This window comes from Podarcis filfolensis, assembly GCF_964270895.1.
Source record: "Podarcis filfolensis genome assembly, chromosome: 7".
NCBI classification, from domain to species: Eukaryota; Metazoa; Chordata; class Lepidosauria; order Squamata; family Lacertidae; genus Podarcis; species Podarcis filfolensis.
Window position 1 is genome coordinate 80,763,774 of NC_139603.1, and position 21,025 is coordinate 80,784,798.

Sequence of the window (21,025 nt, forward strand, 5' to 3'; positions counted from 1 at the left end):
TTTTCAGTCCATGATCAAACCCATGCAACAAAGGGTTCACCAGGTTGAAACTTGCCATTCCAGAAGGTCCCGGAGGAAGAACTTGGTTCAAAATGCATCAAGAGGAATAAAAAAAACAATTTTTTTCCTCATACACCTGGAGGTTTCTTCCCTTTCTTTCTCAGAGACCAGAGCTAACTATTATTATCATTTAGTAGAAGTAGTATCCTGTCCTTCCCCTGTAGCTCTCAGGGTGGTTCATAACATAAATTACATAATAAAAACAAGAAGATAAAAACACAAACCAATAAACATGCAAAACTGGATGGTACCAGGGAAAATTCCGTGCAAAAAAAAAAAAAAGTGCGTATTAGGGGGAATTTGTGCTAAAATGCTCTTGAATTTTCAGGAGGACTTTTAAAAAAATAATAATCACAAACTAACTGATGTGGAAAACTGAACTGAAGATGGAAACCAAAATGGACTGATTTCTCCATCTCAATGGATTCAAGTTCCTAGAAAGGAGATTCCGACTAAACATCAGGAAGAACTCTCTGAGAGTAAGAGCTGCTCGACCATAGAATGGGCTCCCTCAGGAAGTGGTCGACTCTCCTTCCTTGAAGGTTTTTAAGCAGAGTTTGGCTGGCCATCTGTCATGGATGCTTTAGTTGAGATTCCTGCATTGCAGGGGGGTTGGACTAGATGACCCTCGAGGTCCCTTCCAACTCTACAAAGCCTATGATCTTAGCTCCTGCAATGACTTTCTGCATGGATCTACTATGTATCACTTTTACAAATCCGCTCCACTTCCCAGTGGGGAGGAGTTGCGGTGGACAGCATGGCCACCCACTTCCCACCGGGGGCGGGGGACTTTGTCCCCCATTGACCGAGAGATCCCGGCCACGTCAGAGCCCAGCTAGCCAATCCACTGCGGGGCTACGTGGCCAGGACCATTTAAAGCAGAGGCGTGAGCTGAAGGGCTTCCTCTTTGGCTCGCTTCCTCAATCACCCTCCCTCCTTATTTCGTAGGTTTAGGCACTGGCCTTGCTATGGACCTCGGCTGGTAGGAATTTTTCCACTTGGCAAATTGGTGCTGGCCTTGTGGTTCTCACCTACCTCGTAGCAATCATCACAACTTTGTTAGGGTTGCAGTTAGGCATTATTTGACCTTGTGGTGGGGGAGGGGAGGTGTGGCCATCACCTGCCCCTCCAAGCTTAAGGGTATTCCGTTAAAGGAATCTGGGGGTGTTGATCTTGACTGAAGCCCAGGTCAAGGGCTAGGGCCATGACATGACCTCGACAGGAACACCAGGGGGAGCTTGAGTTGGTTTGCATCGACAGGGCTCCCCCTTCCGGTGGTTTACCCTTACTGGACTTCCTGCGCATCGGGCAGGAGTCAGATATAGTTGGCTCCATTCAATGCCTAAGCCAATACCGCTCACATTCTGTAATCAAAGTTGTGGCCAAATTTGCCCAATAACATAAACCTAATATCCGTGTCCTTGTGTGAGTTATTTCCCAATGAGGGGGTGGCTATGGAGTCTTGACACACAACTCACCTTGTTGTCTCTGATAATGAAGTTCTTGCAGCTGGTACAGATTGTATCTTTGCAGCCATGCAGAACAGCACAAGTTTCTGGCACAAAGGTTTCAATATCTGAAGCACGGTAAGATGCATTTTGGCCTCTTGGACAGGCACGAGTCTATTGATTTCCGCCGTCACTAGAGAAAGACAAGCAATATAAATACATTAGTAAAAGAACACTTTCCCGTTCAAAAGGAATCAACAAACAAGGGACGAAGGGCACACAGCGTAACTCTAGCATCAAAAGCTAGAAGGAGTCGCAGAGCAGAAACCCGACTCTTGACATGCTCCTTGCACATCTTCCAGAGCTGTCATCTGTAGGTTTTGCCTCCCTGCTGCCTTTTCATATTTGTGGTTTTATGACGGATTCCCGCAAAGCCACCTCTTCTGGTGTAGTGGCCAGAGTCCTGGGATAGAACCTGCAAGTCCAGGGTTCGAATCCCCATGAAGCTCAGTGGGTGAACCTGAGTCAGTTACTGTCTCTCAGTGCAACCTACCTCACAGGATTGTTGTGGGGATCCAATGGGGAGAGGAGGACCATGTATGCCATCTTTTGGACAGGCATGAGTCTATGGATTTCTGCCGTCACTACAGAAAGACAAGCAATATATTAGTAAAAGAACACTTTCCCGTTCAAAAGGAATCAACAAACAAGGGAGGTTTTAATCCTGACAAGACAGAAGTACTGTTTTGGGGGACAGGAGGCGGGCGGGTGTGGAGGACTCCCTGGTCCTGAATGGGGTAACTGTGCCCCTGAAGGACCAGGTGCGCAGCCTGGGAGTCATTCTGGACTCACAGCTGTCCATGGAGGCACAGGTCAAATCTGTGTCCAGGGCAGCTGTTTATCAGCTCCATCTGGTACACTGGGTGAGACCCTATCTGCCCGTGGACTGTATCGCCAGAGTGGTGCATGCTCTAGTTATCTCTCACTTGGACTACTGCAATGCGCTCTATGTGGGGCTACCTTTGAACCTGGGGTGGGGTCCGACAGCCTATTATCTTTGTCTGGGTAACGGCCGGTCCTGATCCCCCGGCAATTCACCTCCCTGTTTCACCCAAAGGTGAGCACTCCTCCTGCGAGTACTCAGGTCTCTCCTTCTCTCAGACCTGAGTCTCTGAAGCTCGGGAGACGTCAGTGGGTTACTAGACCCAGAGGCCACCTCAGCCTCCTCTGAACCAACCGGTAGTGGAGCAGCTGTAAGTGATGGCCCAGCTGAAGGCAACCAGGTAATCCCCGCATCTGGAGCCAGGGCAAGCTCAGGCCCCTGACTCGGCCCAGCTGGTGTTTGTTGCAGGGGAACCTGTGCAGACCAGGGCTCTTCAGGATCAGGCCCCAGACTTGGTGCAGATGATGCCTGAGGCAAAGGATCCAGTGCAGACTGAGACTCCTCTGGTTCAGAGTCTGAGCCCGAGTCCCAGGCCATCACAGGGACGAAAACTTTGGTCCATGGTCTCTCCTGGCTTTGGAGACACCAATGCATCTCCTTGGCAAGGGTGCAAGGGATGAGGGTGCCAATAGAGGTCCGTGCCAAGGGAGCAAAGGATGTGTGTTGATACAGCTTCTTGCCACGGGCACAAGGGAACCTGGATTTGCCTCTGCTTGGTGGCACAACTGGGGAGAAGCGTGGGCTTCAAAGCATCCTACCGATTGGATTCTGGCTGCACCGATCCAGAAGCAGAGAGGCTGAAGAAGCCTTGGCAACCTGGGACTGGCAGGTAAAGATGGACCCTTTGCACCATGCAATGCTTCCCTCTTGGCAGACAGAGAAGGGATTAATTGAACATAATGTGCCCACTGCCTTCCAGGGATGTACCAAACGAGAGACTGGATGCTTAAAACTGGAGGCGCGTTGTAGCACTATGTGACAGGCTGGCAAGGAGGGTGCGTTCTGGAGGGCGTTCTCCACGGATCCAGTCACCTTCTGCTGCACAGCGCTGAGAATGGCAAGAGGGAAAACAGAGTGGGAGGCCAGCTCTGGTGCTTCAGGCAAGGAGGAAGCTTCCCAGATCTCCCAGAAAGGCTTCGAAAGAACCCTTCTGCATTTCCTTCCTAACAGAGTGCCAAAAAAAAAATTCCTCTCCAAAATTCCTCTCCAAACAGAAGAAGGAAGTCAATATGTGTATATGTACGTAAAGATTATTATGATGGCATGGTTTTCTTTGTAGGTGTGTTTTGTTTTGGTTTTGTTTGCTTTGCTTTGTTTTTTGGATTTTATGTTTGTAATTTTTGCATTGGAAATAATTATTAAAAAATTAAAAATTCCAGCAATTACTGGTCCAACAGCATTATTTGGTAACTAGAGATCTGGCTATTCAGGGTTCTGCATGAGTGTGGAACAGCAGAAGCCATGCCATCTTTTGGCCATCTGGATATTGTAGGACTCCCAACTCCCATCAACACAAGCCAGCATAGTCGGTGGTCAGAGGTGATGGGAGTTGTAGTCCAACAACCCTTCTGAGTAATACCCCTCCCCACCCTCTCACTATATAGAAGGTTCTGGTGACTTCTGTTTCAGTGTATCTGAAGAAGTGTGCATGCACACGAAAGCTCATACCAATAACAAACTTGGTCTCTAAGGTGCTACTGGAAGAAAAAAAAATTAATTTTGTTTCAACTACGGCAGACCAACATGGCTACCTACCTGTAACTAGAACTTCTGGAGGGTTACAGCTAGAAGCAGACAGCAGGGTAGCAGTGGCATGCAGTGAAATTGTTTGTTGGGGGGAGAAGAAGAAGAAGAAGAAGAAGAAGAAGAAGAAGAAGAAGAAGAAGAAGAAGAAGAAGAAGAGTAGTAGTAGTAGTAGTAGTAGTAGTAGTAGTAGTTTGGATTTGATATCCTGCCTTTCACTCCCCTTCAGGAGTCTCAAAGCGGCTAACATTCTCCTTTCCCTTCCTCCCCCACAACAAACACTCTGTGAGGTGAGTGGGGCTGAGAGACTTGTGGCTGAGAGAAGTGTGACTAGCCCAAGGTCGCCCAGCAGCTGCATGTGGAGGAGGGGGGAAGCGAACCCGGTTCCCCAGATTACGAGTCTACCGCTCTTAACCACTACACCACACTGGCTCTCAAAGTTAGGTCCAGAGTGTTAGCTTGTGAGAATGATTGCGATGTCCTGACATCACGAGTGTAAGCATCCTGCCTCCCTCCCTAAGCCGGGCAGAAGCTTCCTGGGCTTTGGAAGGGAGATGCCAGGCCTCTGACACGATGCTGGTGCCCTGCTGCTTCCTTTCCAAAGCTGCGCAGGCATTGGGAAGGTGGCAGGAGGTGTCTTGGGCCCCAGTGAAGCATCGTGCCTCCCTCCCTAAGCCAGACAGAAGCTTCCTAGGCATTGGGAAGGAGGCACCAGGCTTTAATACTTTAATACTCTAATTTACCTGGAACATTTAGGGGACTAATCTGGTCCTCCTAGTCCACTGACCCCACACCACTGTTGCTCAGTTGATCTGCTGAGTTGCTGCTGCATACCTGGATGGAGAGGGGGAAGGATGCCGCCATGATGGCAAAGTTTGCATGGTGCAAACACTCTAGCAGGGGTGATGGATGGGCTCCGCCGTTGCACTTGCTCTGCGCTGACCTCACCACTGCCTCACACTCTGCCGTCTCATTCCAGTATGCTGCAGTGATTCATCCCAATGAGCACCACATCAGCCATCATGTCACCCACTGCTTTGGCTCCCACTCTCAGACACAGCGCTCAGACTCTGGGCTCGGTTATTCCCCAAAGGTTTCATTTTGCAAGTCAGTGCTTAAACATAGATCAGGATCCAGGCTACCCAGTTCAGTCATTCAGAAGCAGAGCTCTACTGTACATAACTAGGCATGAACATCATCTCAACAACTCCTCTCCTTCAACTGGCCCATTGGGGCAGCCATTCCATCTGATTGCCTCAGTGGGAGAGATAGGGTGCTGGGCTCATTCCATTGGCTTTGTCAAAAAAAAACCTAGCTGCATTGGGTACCTTTTCCACTGAACTGTGCCAGCCCGTCATGATAAGAACAGCTGTTTAAAAACTGATGCCTGAGTTTGATTTTTCCTCTCCCTGTCCCCTTTCCCTTGTTCACTGTAGGTCTCTTAGATTGTAAACCTGCAGGTAGGGACTGTCTTGTTTTATCTGGCCAGGGATAGCCTAACTATGGTTGTCTATCCTCTTGTAACCTCTAGGTTAGATTACTGCAACATGTTATATGTAAGGCTGCCTCTGAAGACAGTTCGGAAATTTCAGCTGGTGCAGAATTTGGTGGCCAGGTTGCTCACTGCTCACATAATAAAACATTAAACATTTTTTTAAAAATTCCTTACACAGGGGAAAGCTTTCTGGGAGATGATATTTAATGAGTTGGGGGTGGGGGAAAGTTGAAAATAACCTTTTCTAAGAAACCAGAAGCTTTTCTTTTAGGAATTTTAGGTGTAGAGATTCCGAAGTACCAGAAGAATCTGTTTATGTATGCGACCACAGCTGCCCGGACTTTGCTAGCCCAGAGATGGAAAGATATAGTCCCAACCAAGGAAGAGTGGCAGATAAAATGAATGAACTATGCTGAAATGGCAAAATTCACAGCAAAAATCAGGAACCAGGAAGAATCAAACTTTAATAAAGAATGGGGAAAGTATATAATGCATTTGAAAAATTATTGTAGACAACTACAACCATTGGTAGGACTGACGGAAAACTTAAATTTTGAATTACAGATTGATTAAGGATTTATAATAATTGGAGCTATTGAGGAGATGCAGATGAAAAATAATAATCCACAAAAGGAGGCGATGTCAAAGGGGATATTTTTTTGTGTTCTGTTTGATTTTTTTGTTATTGTTTGTAAAATAAAAAATGCAATAAAAATAAAAACTTCCCTACAAAGGGCTGCCTTCAGATGTCTTCTAAAGGCTGTGTAGTTACTTATCTCCTTGGTTCAGGGGTCGCAAAACTCCATAACCTCCAACATTTCTCTGATGAAAATAGGGACGTCCTGAGGAAAAACGGGACATTCTGGGATCAAATCAGACACCGGGATGGCTTCTGTAAATCTGGGATTGTCCCTGGAAAACAGGGACACTTGGAGGGTCTGTACTTTTCATTGGATTTGTTTCCCAGCCTGTTTCTCGCAGTGGCCAACCAGATGCTTTCAAGAAGCCAGAAAAGCAGGACGTAAGGAAAATAGCCTTCTCCTGCTGTCCCCCCCAATAAGGTTTCTCTATAGTATACAGCATGAGAACCTTTATAGTCATCACAACTATTAGCCATTGACAGACTGATCCCCTGCAATGTTAAATTGCACCAGCAAAGCCTTTCCAAGGAACCTGCAGAATCTTTTTCACAGGACAAAGCAGGAACCGCGATTTAGGAAATGGAGATTGCCCCAGATAAGCAAGGACCGTTGAAGCATCTGCACCCTTGCAGATCCTTGGAGCCAACGTGTTTCTTTTTAGTTGTTTCTCATCTTTCATTTCCTCACCATTAGCAGTTGTGCCAAGGCTGCCGTATGCTGAGCTATATGCCTATTAATTTTTAGAGATGGCATTTAGACGCTTGGCAAAGAACACGGGCACAATTTCACAGAACGGCTTCTCTGCCACTTCCTTTAGACATCATGGATTAAACCATGGGTAAGCAAACCAGGATGCGGGTGGTGCTGTGGGTTAAACCACAGAGCCTAGGACTTGCTGATCAGAAGGTTGGTGGTTCGAATCCCCGCAACGGGGTGAGCTCCCGTTGCTCGGTCCCTGCTCCTGCCAACCTAGCAGTTCGAAAGCACATCGAAGTGCAAGTAGATAAATAGTAGGCTACATATATCAGTCGAGAAATTAAATGGCTGGCTGAACTGAGCAGGTGTCCTAAGAATTCTGCATGCAAACCTGACTGAAGAATAAAGAGAGGGGGCGCATATCATGAGGGTTTTCAAATATTTGTTGTTGTTGTTGTTGTTTAGTCGTTTAGTCGTGTCCGACTCTTCGTGACCCCATGGACCAGAGCACGCCAGGCACTTCTGTCTACCACTGCCTCCCGCAGTTTGGTCAGACTCATGTTTGTAGCTTCGAAGACACTATCCAACCATCTCGTCCTCTGTCGTCCCCTTCTCCTTGTGCCCTCCATCTTTCCCAACATCAGGGTCTTTTCCAGGGAGTCTTCTCTTCTCATGAGGTGGCCAAAGTATTGGAGCCTCAGCTTCACGATCTGTCCTTCCAGTGAGCACTCAGGGCTGATTTCCTTCAGAATGGATTGGTTTGATCTTCTTGCAGTCCATGGGACTCTCAAGAGTCTCCTCCAGCACCATAATTCAAAAGCATCAATTCTTCGACGATCAGCCTTCTTTATGGTCCAGCTCTCACTTCCATACATCACTACTGGGAAAACCATAGCTTTTACTATACGGACATTTAAAAGGATTTAAAAAAAAAAATACTTGCAGAATCAGAGGTGGGTGTTGAACAATGTCCCAACCCCAGGGAGCTCTGGCATCTGAAGGTATAGGGACACATAGTGCTTTTTCTGGGGGGGACGGAGGGGTATGCATACCCCTAAACATTTTGTGAATCTAACGGGAGAAGAAACTACATGATTTAAAATTTTTACTTTCTTCTCTACCACAGTGAATCGTCAATTCCATTGAATAGCACGGTGAATCATCAGTTCCACTGCTACCCCCAATGGTGGCCTCATTTCCTGTCACGGTGCTTCCTGAGTCTCAGATGGAAGCGAGCGTTTAATGTGTGAAGTAGGAGTTAGACTCTAGCATGGTGATTGGTCAGTTTTGTTGTTACCACTTCCGATGGTGGCTTCATTTCCTTTCCCGGTGATTGTCTCAAGTCAAAATGAGAGTACACCTAAACATTTATTTTTAGGGGGGGGAAGCACTGGGGACACCCATCTCCACTCTCTCCATGTGCCATGCACAACTTCTATGTCACCAAAGAGCAGAGATCCATCTATAGTTCCGCATCATGCATCCCACAGTGCAGGGTTGGCTCAAGACATTTTGTTGCCAGGGATGAAGAACAAGATGGTGCCCACATGCCATTCTGTGTCGCTCACAGAAGCCAGCTGGGCCAACAGTTGAGTCTTGCTTCCACTTTGGTGGTGGAACAATGCCGTCTGCTGTGCTTGAGGAAAACTGACTAGCTTAGGAAGGTGCACAGCCGTATCATCCCAACACCTTGACATCACTTCCAGCGTCTGTCACCTGCAGAGGCCACTACTCACTTTGCCTCAAGATAGGGCTGGCATTGCCACTGTGGTCAATCACATATTTCTGGGAAGCTTCTGAACAGGGGATGAAGGCAGTAGTTCTCCAGAAACTGTTACTCACTGCAGTAGCCTCTGAACCTCTTGCCTGTTCCTCCTTAGGGTTGCTCCTTACCAGTGAGACCTTATCTTATACCCTTCCAAAAGTGCCACCACCAGAAAAGGACCAGAAGGCATCAAGTGAGGCTCCTCATGTTGTGCCTGTAGACCAGGCAGATCTGCACTTGAGAACGTAGGTCTTTTTAATTAACTACAAAGCAACAGTACCCGCTTCTGCCTCACAGACAGGAGTCAGAAATAGCATCAGGGACCCGAGCTGAATACATTGAGGGTGTTAGCGAGACTGAACTGCTGTCACCAGGCAGTGAGATGCATTTGGAGCAAGAGCTGTCGAATTAGTATTTGAGAGCAGCACAAGAGCTCCCTTTTATCCAGCTCCAACTCTGCATGCAGAGCTATTAAAAATATATCTCTTGCACGTCACAGCCGAGAGAACCAGACACATAGCTAAACCCACTGCAATGCTTTAGACGCATCTCGTGTTCTTCATAATCCAGCAGGATCCATTTCAAAGATTTCATATATATATTTCATATCGCAGAAACTGAAGGCATCCGATAAGGAGATTAATGGATGACATGGTTTCTACTGGAAGTTTAAACAAAGCCATTTTGCTCGCCGAAATTGAGCAAAAAATGGGCCTTTCAGAGAATTAGGCCAGTTTTAACATTCTCTGCTCTCTCTTGGCAAATGCTTTCTTTTTTCTTCCCCCTCAAAGCTTCAGCAACTACCCATGCAGCCCAAGCCTTAGCAGACTTACTCATGAGTAGGGACAGAGGAAACCATCAGTTTTGGTTGTCTGTATTTCTGATTTTCCCAGTACAAAAACTCTCTTCTCCACATTTCTGCGGTGATTTGTATTTTTAAAAAATATACTCAGGAATATCTATCACTAATGCAAATTTCTCCTAATAAACATGTTTAAATATTGTTATGACTATAATACACATTTTTGCAAGCAATTTTCCATATCATTCATGTTTGCGCTATATTCCATAATATGTGCATTTTACACACATCTCTCTCGAGTATAATGCTATCTCTGTACATACTCTTTGGTTGAAGAACTACACTGCAAAATTCAGTGAAATGCTGTACAAATTTCAAAGGACCAATCTCTTGACATATTACAGTGGTACCTCCGGTTGCAAATGGGATCCATTCCGGAGCTCTGGTCGCACCCTAAGGAATTCGAAACCGGAGATGCCGCTTCTGCGCATGGTGCAGTTTAGTGCTTCTGTGCATGCGCACGGCACATAGTTTGCCACATACCTATCCCGAAGGATACATAACCGGAGGTGAAAGCAAGTAGAGGTACCACTGTATTACGCGGTCAGCTTTGTCCTACATACGGACCATGTGATTCCTTATGTTCCAGCTCAATCACTGAGATCTTCTGATGGGACCCTTTGGGTAGTCCCCAGTGCCCCTGTAGTTCGGTCGGTCATCACTAAGGACTGAGCCTGTAATGTATCACGTCCTGCCCTGTGGAAACTTCTGACCAGTAAAAGAAGGCAAGTGTCGTACCCATTTTCTTTTAGATGTCTTTTTAAAACTGCATTGTTCAGACAGATTAATGTAATTGTAGTATTATGTCTCGTATCACTCTGCTGCCCTTCTTCATTGAAGTGTGGTTTACAACTATGCTCCAAGGGACAAAATCTCTAGTAAGAGCCCGACAGCCATGCCCTGCAGCAGTCGTAATCCCCAAATATCCTTGAAAGGATCGTTCTAGGCAGTTCTGATTTTCTAATTGTAAAGACAGTCCGGGTCACGCTCAAGACCACCCCCACCTCCAGCGCTTGCCTTCAGAGGGTTATCTACTGCTAATTTGTCCTCCTCATCTTCATTAATCAAACCTTGCAGCTCCAACACAGGAGCTATTTTTAGAAAGTGAAGTCATCTTGGGATTACAATATCCTTTCACATAGAAATGGTGCAAGTTTCCGTGAGTAAAAGAGCGCTTTTTTAAAATGACATGCCATCTTTTTGCATTACCCTTTCAAGGGCAAGTTGAGGAGGCTTGAGTCACCTCACAGACTGGCGGCAATAAATCTGGTGGGAGACCAGCGACCATTGAAAAAACACAATCAATCATTCCTCATTGACCTTTATTCATGCTCGCTAGAGAAGACACATCACAGAGAGATATGTCGTTATTTGAATTGTGTTTAGATTTATAGGATGCTTTATTTGTTTACATTTATTTTTATCGCTCTTCTGCAAGATGCAGAGCCCCAATGCTGATGTAATTTATTTTAATGTAAAAGTCTTCCCTTTGTGGGATATGACAGAACCAATGCTCAGTCTTGTTCTGTTTACGTACTGGAGACTGACCACTTGTAGCATCTTAGGTTTTCATGTCGGGGTTTAACCAAGGAGATGTGAACCCTCAAAGCGATAGCCCTCACACATTATTGTGGCAACCTGGGAGATGATTCCCTGTAATTTCATCCCTTAGTGCCATGGTAACATTTGGAAACTGGAACTACATAGCTTGACCCAAGTGCATGGTTCCTTCCGCTCGATAATGACCCAGCCAGGAGGGAGGGCAACTGCATTCTGGGAAGGAAAAGTACAATTGGCCCAGGACACATATTTCCTGTTTCCACATGCTACTATGAGGCCTTGAGAAAAAGGTATGGAGAAGCAGTTTCTGGAGTAATGTATGAAATGGACTGATTGATGTGTGTTCCAGAGCAGTAGCAACCTCTGTATTTCTTGGGGCCATAGAGATGAGTCCCAGGCTATTGTGTTTTTCCGTAGAAAAGGGAAGGTGCCCTCTGGGAAGAATAACATCAAATGTCTCATGTGACTCAGCAAAGCCCAAAGACTTTAGAGACCCCTAAAAACGCAAGCTTCATGGATCAGACTGAACCCATTCACTGTCTTACACTAAGCCAGACCACCAGTCCATCTAGGTTAGTTCTGCTGATGCTAGCTGGCAACAGCTCTCCAGGGTTTCAGACAGGAATTCCACCCCCCCCCCAGCCCAACCTGGAGATGGGGATTGAACCAGAGACCTTCTGCACACAATGCACGTGCTCAGGGAAAACTACAGGTCTCAGTTACCCTCCTTCTTCTCACAGCGGCTAAGCCGATGCCTCCAGGAAGTCAACAAGTAGAGTCTGAAGGCAATACCTTTCTCCTGTGTTTCTTCCCAGTGGCTTGGGTTCAATGGCATAAACATGGAGATTCCATATGGCCATCATGACTAATACCCATTGATAAGACCTATTGACAGTATGGGGCAGAGCATTTTGGCATCACTCTACACCGTTCCAGTAGTTCATGCCTGCTTCTGAGTTGTTCTCACCTGCAATGAACATGCAGTCCAAGCTCCCTTGAACCAGCAGGGTCTCAGCAATTACCTGACCTTGCTAACTATTTGAGAATGAAGGGCAAGCAGGCTAATGTGGTCCCTTGCATATGTACTGTAAGGCTCCGGGGGATGTCTGCTCCCAGTTTTCCAGGGTCCTTCCCAATGTGCCAAATACTCTTCTCTGAAGTGATTAAAAAAAGTTAAAAGTAGACCTGACCACAGAAGTGAAATCACAGGTCTGGTCCTTGCCTTGCTTTGACAACTAACAGCTGGCCTTCAGCAGGTGTTCTGACAGAAAGCGATGCCAAGGTTACCTTCAGGCAACACCTTAAAATTCATTAACCAATAAGGAGCTGATGAGTTCCTCTTGGGAGTGTATATCCTCATCCCTTGCAAACAGCAGGAACCATCCCTCCTAACATCACAGGTGGATTTAATGAAAATGCAAAACATTTTGAGTAGGAAATTGATACCAACAAAACCAACAAAAAGTTAAAGATGTTTCAAAGGTGATTTACCCTGAAAAGTAGATGACTTCCTAAATCCCAGAAGACTAAGAAGCTTCAAATAAATGATAGCGTTGCAATGCTTTATTTATTGTGGCATGAACAGGCAACAGTCCACTGCACTGGGTGCATGGATTTCCATGTGTTATTACATTTATATCCCATCTTTCTTCTGTGGATGTGTTGCACAAACTGATCACTTGCATCTCTGAGTTGGACAAAACAATAAAAACTGGAGCGTCAGGAAGAAGGATAAGCTAAAATACTTCTCCCAGACATGGAAGAGTGATGTTTGCCCTCTTCAGATGCTGCACTGCTGACACAGGTATACCACTTCAGAGAGAATCAGGCCAAGTCTTGCAGGAAATTATAACTGTTGCAAACTGAGTTAGCTTATTGGCCTATTTGTTCCAATACTTCAGTTCAGATTGCTAATGGTAGTATGTCCAAAACTGTGAGTGCACCAAGGACACAAGGCAAAGTGGCAATGCTTTCCCCCTGCCTTTAGGAGACATTGTGAGATCTGCAGAAGTCAATCCAATGCTCCCCATCATCTTTGCCCTATTAGCATGCCTAGCAACCAGCTAAGGCAGAGGACTGGCAATGGGTTCCCCCATGAGCAGAATCTTAGCCACAGGGTGATATTGGAGCAAAAAGGGGGTGAGGTTATGGTTTGTATCCAATGTAGTAAGCCTCCCACCAGTGCAAGGATTTCTGCATGTCCAACTAGACTTCCCCCCATTTCCTCTCCACACACCCTAAACTCTTCTGGGTTTTTCCCCAACCCTCTGGAGCAGATTTTGGGAGGGTGCAATGTACGTGCAGCATTATTGCGCCAACAGGATGGGCAAGTTTGATGCTGTCCACTGCCCCTATCCCCTCCCACCTCCAGGGATGCTGCCGTCATGGTTTGAAGGCCAGCAGCAGCAGGAGCTGCACAACTTTACAGTTCCGCTCATTTCAACTGGGCTAGTAAAGGTAATCTAGAAAGGTAGGGGAAAGTGAAATGGGGGTGGAAATCACAAGTATGGTTGCTAGGCAACCACACAAGTGTTCATTTTGGTATCTAGGTTAGCAGGAAGCATAGAAGATGTTTGTGTGGTTGCTAAGCAGCCATACAGATGATTTCACCCCCCTGGGCTTAATCTTCACTCATCCCATTGATATGAAAACATCGGGCATGTTGTACGGTTCCCTGTGAATCTGAAGTGGTGGAGGACAACGGAAGGGAAGGGAAGGGAAGGGAGGGATTATGACCAACCACTTCCATTTGTCTGTGAGTTGTCTCAGCAATGCTGTCGCTGCCTAGGATTGGGGATGCATGAAGGGAAAAAAGATGAGGAATGTGTGCTGTGGCCAGGCTGCCCCCCCCAGGTGTTTTGCACTGGATTAGGTCACTGGCCTATCTAGTTGCCAACTGCTGCAGCATGGAAAGCGACAATACTTCCTTCACCTCACTTAACAGTTCAGGAATTAGTGCACTTTTGTAGAAGTAAATAACAATCTTCATAGTGATTTTCCAGAGGAACAGCGGAGACACAGTGTAGGATTTGTGGAAGCAGAGATGGGAGGGAGGGCATTGTGGGGGAGAGAAAAAGAGAGAGAGAAGAGAAAGCTGGAGTGACAAAGCTAACTAGGCAGGCTAATTCACCCATCCCAAGCTAACTCACCTATCCCAAGCTAAGTCACCCATCCCAACCATTTACAACCCATCTTTGCAGCCATCTTTCCATACCCATTTCCAGTATTTGGTCAGAATCCCACTAGCTCAAAAAAATATTGACCTGGGTGCTTTGGCTAGGACTCTGATGAGTGCTCGACATCTAGAAACTGTTCACCACTGTCCCCTTGACTCTGAACTTTGGAACAACAATCAAAATTTTCTCTTTCCCTTCTAAACCATTGCAGGAAAAGATACAACATGGATTTGCCTTGCCTCCTGTCCCCCTCCCCACCTCAGCTGCGTAGAACAAGCCTGGCCTTGAGTCTTGAGGCAATTTCAGTACATGCAAGAGAGAGAGATTTGCTTCAGACCCCTAAAACAATTCACACCATCTCCAAGGTTGATGTAAGAATGCTGGCAAAGCATGGTATGTGAAAAAAGGCCTGTGCAATTTGGAACTGATGTGCTGTTTAGTAAAGCAGAACTCCACTCCGACAGGGATTTCAATTACCACCAGAGACAGCTGAAGTAGATGGGTTTATAGAGAAGCACATCCATTTGTTTGTACAACAGAATAAGGGAATCAGCTAAAAGGCAAGGCACTTATCTTTAGACAGGTCTATGGTGTTCTAAAGTCAAAAGAAACTCCATATCAATCTTTCAAATTAAAGGAGGAACATCTGGGTCATCATCAAAGCTCATGTTATTAGCATCTACAGTTTTCTGCCGCTGAAGCCTTATAGGCCCTTGCCCAATCCTATCCTTTTCCTGGACAATGTTTGCTACATCAGGGAATGAATACTTGCTAGGGTCCACTTCCAGCTTCTCTGTACACTCATTTCTGTAATAATAATAATAATAATAGTTATATGCATTATTTTATCTTAACATAAAATGGACTAGAAGACATTTCGCTTGGAAAAGACTTCTAAGATTTATCCACGTTAGCAGGATTTGGACAATTTTATCCAAGACAGACAGATATTCATCCTGTAGCTTCTTCAAATCTCCAGAGACAACAATTTCACAATCAAGAATGTTAAATCAAGAATGGTTCTAAAACCAGGACAGGTCAAACTGTGTGTGTGTTTTCATAGGTTTACTCACATATGTAAACTATATACGATGTAATACATAGAAGGTCTACAAATACTGATTTTTATATTTTTCAAACTCATTTTAATCCAGTTACTTACTTTGCACCAAGAATATGCATCAAGGTATAATTTGCCAGCTTCTGAAAAAGCACCTATTTTAAATGCATTATTTTCATTGCAGATGTATCTCACTTGCTTCAATCCAGCAATTTATCCTTCTCAACATCCCAATTACACAAAAATGCTGGAAAGCAGTGATAAAAACCAAACCTTTTGTTGACAACAAACAAAACATTAGTTGCTATTTAAATTGAATGGTATGTTTATATCAGTTCGTGCTTATTTCAGTTGGCTGCTTTTCTATGTCCTTTTGTTAAGTAATGAGATTCAAAACTGTACAGTAAAAAACAGTAGTACCTAAACTCGTCTCCTGCAAAGAGTTCCACCTTCACCCCCGAACAAAATTAAAACAGCATTCAACAGATTAGCATTCACTATTCTCATTTGTCAGGGCCAATGCAGCAAGGAAAGTATGTACATGGAGTGCTCGGTGCATAGAATATGAACTCAAAGTTGCTGCGAAACAGACTACACATATACGGAAGCGTGTCCCAGTCCACTCCAGTACAGTTCCATTGCTTGGGTTGTCATCTTGCTGTGCAACTGGGAAGAATGGAGCTGGCCCAGTTAACAGGCCTTTCTGCCACCAGGCCAATCAGGACACGGTTGCTGTCATAACCACACACTACTTACTGCTGGAAGAACAACACTAAAAAAGGGGTGAACAGAAATGGTGCTCACACAAACTACATCACACATTTCAGGATGGTCTCCTTGCATAAGGTAAAAGTTAAAGGTAAAGGATCCCTGGATGGTTACGTCCAGTCAAAGGCGACTATGGGTTGTGGCCGCTCATCTTGCTTTCAGGCCGAGGGAGCCAGTGTTTGTCCACAGCTAGCTTTCTGGGTCATGTGGCCAGCAGGACTAAACTGCTTCTGGAGCACAGGACACTGTGATGAGTACCAGAGTGCACGGAAACGCCATTTACCTTCCCACTGCAGCAGTACCCATTCCTTTACAGTGGTAGGGCTACAGACGCTTCAGGTTATAGACGCTTCAGGTTACAGACTCCGCTAACCCAGAAATAGTACCTCGGGTTAAGAACTTTGCTTCAGGATGAGAATAGAAATCGTGTGGCGGCAGTGTGGTGGCAGCGGGAGGCCCCATTAGCTAAAGTGGTACCTCAGGTTAAGAACAGTTTCAGGTTAAAAACGGACCTCCAGAACGAATTAAGTTCTTAACCCGAGGTACCACTGTACTTGCACTGGCATGCTTTCAAACTGCTAGGTTGGCAGGAGCTGGGACAGAGTAACGGGAGCTCACCCCGTCGTGGGGATTCGAACCGCCAACCTTCTGATCGGCAAGCCCAAGAGGCTCAATGGTTTAGACCACAGCACCACATGCAGCATCCCAAGCCAGGTTAGGGGAGCTGTCCAGCAGTGTCAGCAACAGCAACCAATGAGAAAAGACAAAATGGCAATGCAAAACAGTCAAGAAAATTCATAAATGCACAAATTCAAAGGCCACCAAGACATGTAAATAGTTACATATTGACTAGGTGACTAAAAAAATTAGTTATATAGATGCCAGGAACATGCAAACAGAACTCAATTTTACGGTGTTCAAAAAGCAACCATGCATTCTTTTTCCTTGGATGACACTGATACTTCAATTTTATCTAGCAGTGCCGACTGTTCATCTGAAGCATCTCCCCAGCCAAAGAGCCCAGAGTGAAATGCAACAAAAAATGAAGTCTTCCACTGGATGCAGTATGTATTTATTCTCAGAGTCACTGCTCAGCGGAGCTTCACAACTGCTTGTTCTCTCTATCTAGAAAGAACAAACAATCATGAAGTTCCACTGAAGGATTGTGAAAGGTCATTCACTGGCCAAAATGACGAAACAGAAGACACCGAAAGGAGAAAGCTAGGTGCTTTTCACACATTGTTATGATTTAAACTACTTTAAAAAGTATTTGCATTTCAAGGGAAACTCCCACTGATTCTCCTAGGCATGCAAATAGGAGCTGTCGAGAAGTTATTTTGCAAGGACAAAAAAAGCTAAATTCCCCTCAGTACTCCCTTCCCTCTTGCCCAGTCTGGAGGCTACTCAGCAGCTACTTGCAGAATGCATAACAAAAAAACCCAAACAAAACAGAAACTTGCAAGTTAATTGCATTCATGTAATTAACATCACATTTAGTTTCACCCTTAGTGAGAAAGGCTCAATCATCCCCCTCTTTTGCTGAACAGACTTTAGCCGTACAGATCTTTCATGCTGTTCAAGTTTAATAAAGTGGATTTAATATTACGGTAGACACACTACAAATGGACATTTCTGAGAGGTAATTAACTGCTGTCTCCCCAGCTCATTTGCAAGAATGTGTTATGATTCTGATTCAGATTATTAGTCCTCTAAAAACACTTACTCTACAACCACACCTCTGCATCTATCATGTAATTTAATATTCTAGACTAACCATCCAACCCCATACTTCTCTGAGCAAAGCCAAAACAATAGGGAGAAGCAAAATGCTTTTAACCAACTCTGATTCCAATTTTTGGAACCAGAAATTGAAAGACTTGTTTAGCAAAGTTTGGAAAGCAATTGTGTGGGGGTGGGAAGAGAACCACAATAGCTGTTTGGTAATCCCTGACAAATTTATGCCATGTCTGGGCATAACTTCCCCATACTATCTGAAATCATTATCCAGTCCTATCTGGATATCATAATTAAACTAGAGTCCAAGACAAGGATGTCCTTAGCATCTTATCACAATTACTTGGATCAGTGTTTTTCTTAACCTGAGGACAACACAGACAATGTGCTTGGTGAAGCATTGGCAACTGCACACACCCTGGGCTGTTGCCCATCCTGGCATCCTAAATTTTACCAGGAGAGATTGGCTCCATTTGTAGGAGTCATCGAAAATGCTTCTACAGTGGTACTTCAGGTTACAGATGCTTCAGGTGACAGACTCCGCTAACCCAGAAATAGTACCTCAGGTTAAGAACTTTGCTTCAGGATGCGAACAGAAATTGTGCGGCGGTGGCACAGCGGCAGCAGGAGGCCTCATTATTAAAGTGGTACCTCAGGTTAAGAACAGTTTTAGGTTAAGAACGGACCTCCAGAACGAATTAAGTTCTTAACCCAAGGTACTACTGTACTCATAAGAAGATGCTAACATTAAGGGATCGACAACTGTTAAGCATTCCATGTAGGGCTATGTAGTCTCTTCAGAAGCTGCACTTAGTGCTGTCTACATCTGCCAGAATCTGACCCCATTTGCAGACTGTCTTTGAACTTGGACAAGGCCTGGCACCTCATGAAGCCACAGGATTAAAAGGTGGGACTGGGATAGGAATGCCTAATATTAACACAAATATGAAAGAAAAGTATTCATGAGTAAAAGGTAAAGGTAAAGGTAAAAAGGGTAAAGGACCCCTGGATGGTTAAGTCCAGTCAAAGGCGACTATGGGGTTGTGGCACTCATCTCGCCTTCAGGCTAAGGGAGCCAGCATTTGTTCACAGACAGCTTTCCGGGTCATGTGACAAGCATGACTAATCCGCTTCTAGCTCAACAGGACACTGTGACGGAAGGCAGAGGACATGGAAACACTGTTCACCTTTCTGCCGCAGTAGTACCTATTTATCTACTTGCACTGGTGTGCTTTCGAACTGCTAGGTTGGCAGGAGCTGGGACAGAGCAACGGAAGCTCACCCCATAGCGCAGATTTGAACCGCCAACCTTCCAATCAGCAAGCCAAAGAGACTCAGTGGTTTAGACCACAGCACCACCTGCTCCCTTTCATGAGTAAAGGCAGCCCAGCCATATATGAGCCATATCTACAAGCACCTTGCATGTTCATCTTTATCTTTGCCATTCCAATACAGATTATTTGAACTTACTTACATACATACATACATACATACATACATATATACATACATACAGTGGTACCTCGGGTTAAGTACGTAATTCGTTCCGGAGGTCTGTTCTTAACCTGAAACTGTTCTTAACCTGAAGAACCGCTTTAGCTAATGGGGCCTCCTGCTGCCGCTGCGCCGCCGGAGCACGATTTCTGTTCTCATCCGGAAGCAAGGTTCTTAACCCACGGTAATATTTCTGGGTTAGTGGAGTCTGTAACCTGAAGCGTATGTAACCTGAAGCGCATGTAACCTGAGGTACCACTGTGTAAAGGTAAAGGTAAAGGGACCCCTGACCATTAGGTCCAGTCGTGACCGACTTTGGGGTTGCGGCGCTCATCTCGCTTTATTGGCCGAGGCAGCCGGCGTACAGCTTCCGGGTCATGTAGCCACCATGACTAAGCCGCTTCTGGCGAACCAGAGCAGTGCACAGAAACACCGTTTACCTTCCTGCCGGAGCGGTACCTATTTATCTACTTGCACTTTGACGTGCTTTCGAACTGCTAGGTTGGCAGGAGCAGGGACCGAGCAACGGGAGCTCACCCCATCGTGGGGAATCGAACCGCCGACCTTCTGATCGGCAAGTCCTAGGCTCTATGGTTTAACCCACAGCGCTACCCGCGTCCCGCGATGTATACCACTGTATAGATAAAACCAAATAGACAAGGGGTTTGCCGCCTCCAAATTTACCTCCTACTTTTTCTTTTTTAAATGTGAACATGTTCTAAGTTATGAAAAACAGAGGCGAGAGAGGATTCCAAGGGCAAGAGCATTTATTATCTGTAACAGCAGCAGCAAAATAAAAGACACCATCCCAGCGCTCTTCTTCCCTGACTCACAATGGAGCTTCTGTCCATCATCTAGAAATGGTGCCAGAAGACCACAGTGAAAAGGGCCTCAATGCTTTCTAGCCACTTGAAACGTCACTCAGGGAAACTGAATTGGGTTCTACTTTGTTCAATAGACTTTATGTCTACTTGCAATATACGTACTTATCTCTGCTATTACATTATATACAAACAATTCTGGAGACGCAGAAAGCACACAAAATCAAAAGCAGCAATGTTCATTGCCGGTCATAATTCAGACCTCAAGGCTCAGGTACTTTCCTTTGAAAAGATTACTGGAAGCTTTACGATGCTCAGAAGTTCAAGGCCTTTTAAAACATGGGAAGATGATGCGTGATATGACAAAGTCTCATGGAAGGAACTGCAATCGTCTCCCATCCCACCCCACACTGCCCAAGGAAATTCTGGACGTACCAAAGTACTGCAGTATAATTGTCTGGAATGGGCCTGTTGTGGCATGTCTACTAAGCCAGTGTGGTGTAGTGGTTAAGAGCGGTAGGCTCGTAATCTGGTGAACCGGGTTTGTATCTCCGCTTCTCTGCATGCAGCTGCTGGGTGACCTTGGGCTAGTCACACTTCTTTGAAGTCTCTCAGCCCCACTCACCTCACAGAGTGTTTGTTGTGGGGGAGGAAGGGAAAGGAGAATGTTAGCCGCTTTGAGACTCCTTCGGGTAGTGATAAAGCGGGATATCAAATCCAAACTCCTCTTCTTCTCTTCTAACTGCCCCCCACACAAAA

At 45.5% G+C, this 21,025-nt stretch overlaps 2 protein-coding genes across 7 annotated transcripts in view; both read right to left on the reverse strand.

Annotated features, from left to right (window-relative positions):
- TMEM71 (transmembrane protein 71) overlaps nucleotides 1-21,025 on the reverse strand; it is a 188,200-nt gene that overhangs the window by 109,140 nt on the left and 58,035 nt on the right. The window lies entirely within an intron of this gene.
- DNAAF11 (dynein axonemal assembly factor 11) overlaps nucleotides 14,880-21,025 on the reverse strand; it is a 38,061-nt gene continuing 31,915 nt past the window's right edge. For 4 of the 6 annotated variants that reach the window (XM_083622139.1, XM_083622137.1, XM_083622140.1 and 1 more), the window contains one exon: nucleotides 14,880-15,196. In XM_083622139.1, coding sequence (XP_083478265.1) covers nucleotides 15,016-15,196 — 181 coding nt within the window. In that variant the 3' untranslated portion in view covers nucleotides 14,880-15,015. Of the gene's footprint in view, nucleotides 15,197-20,460; nucleotides 20,549-21,025 lie in introns of all 6 variants that reach the window. The other 2 variants (XR_014549946.1, XM_083622141.1) reach the window with 2 other exon arrangements.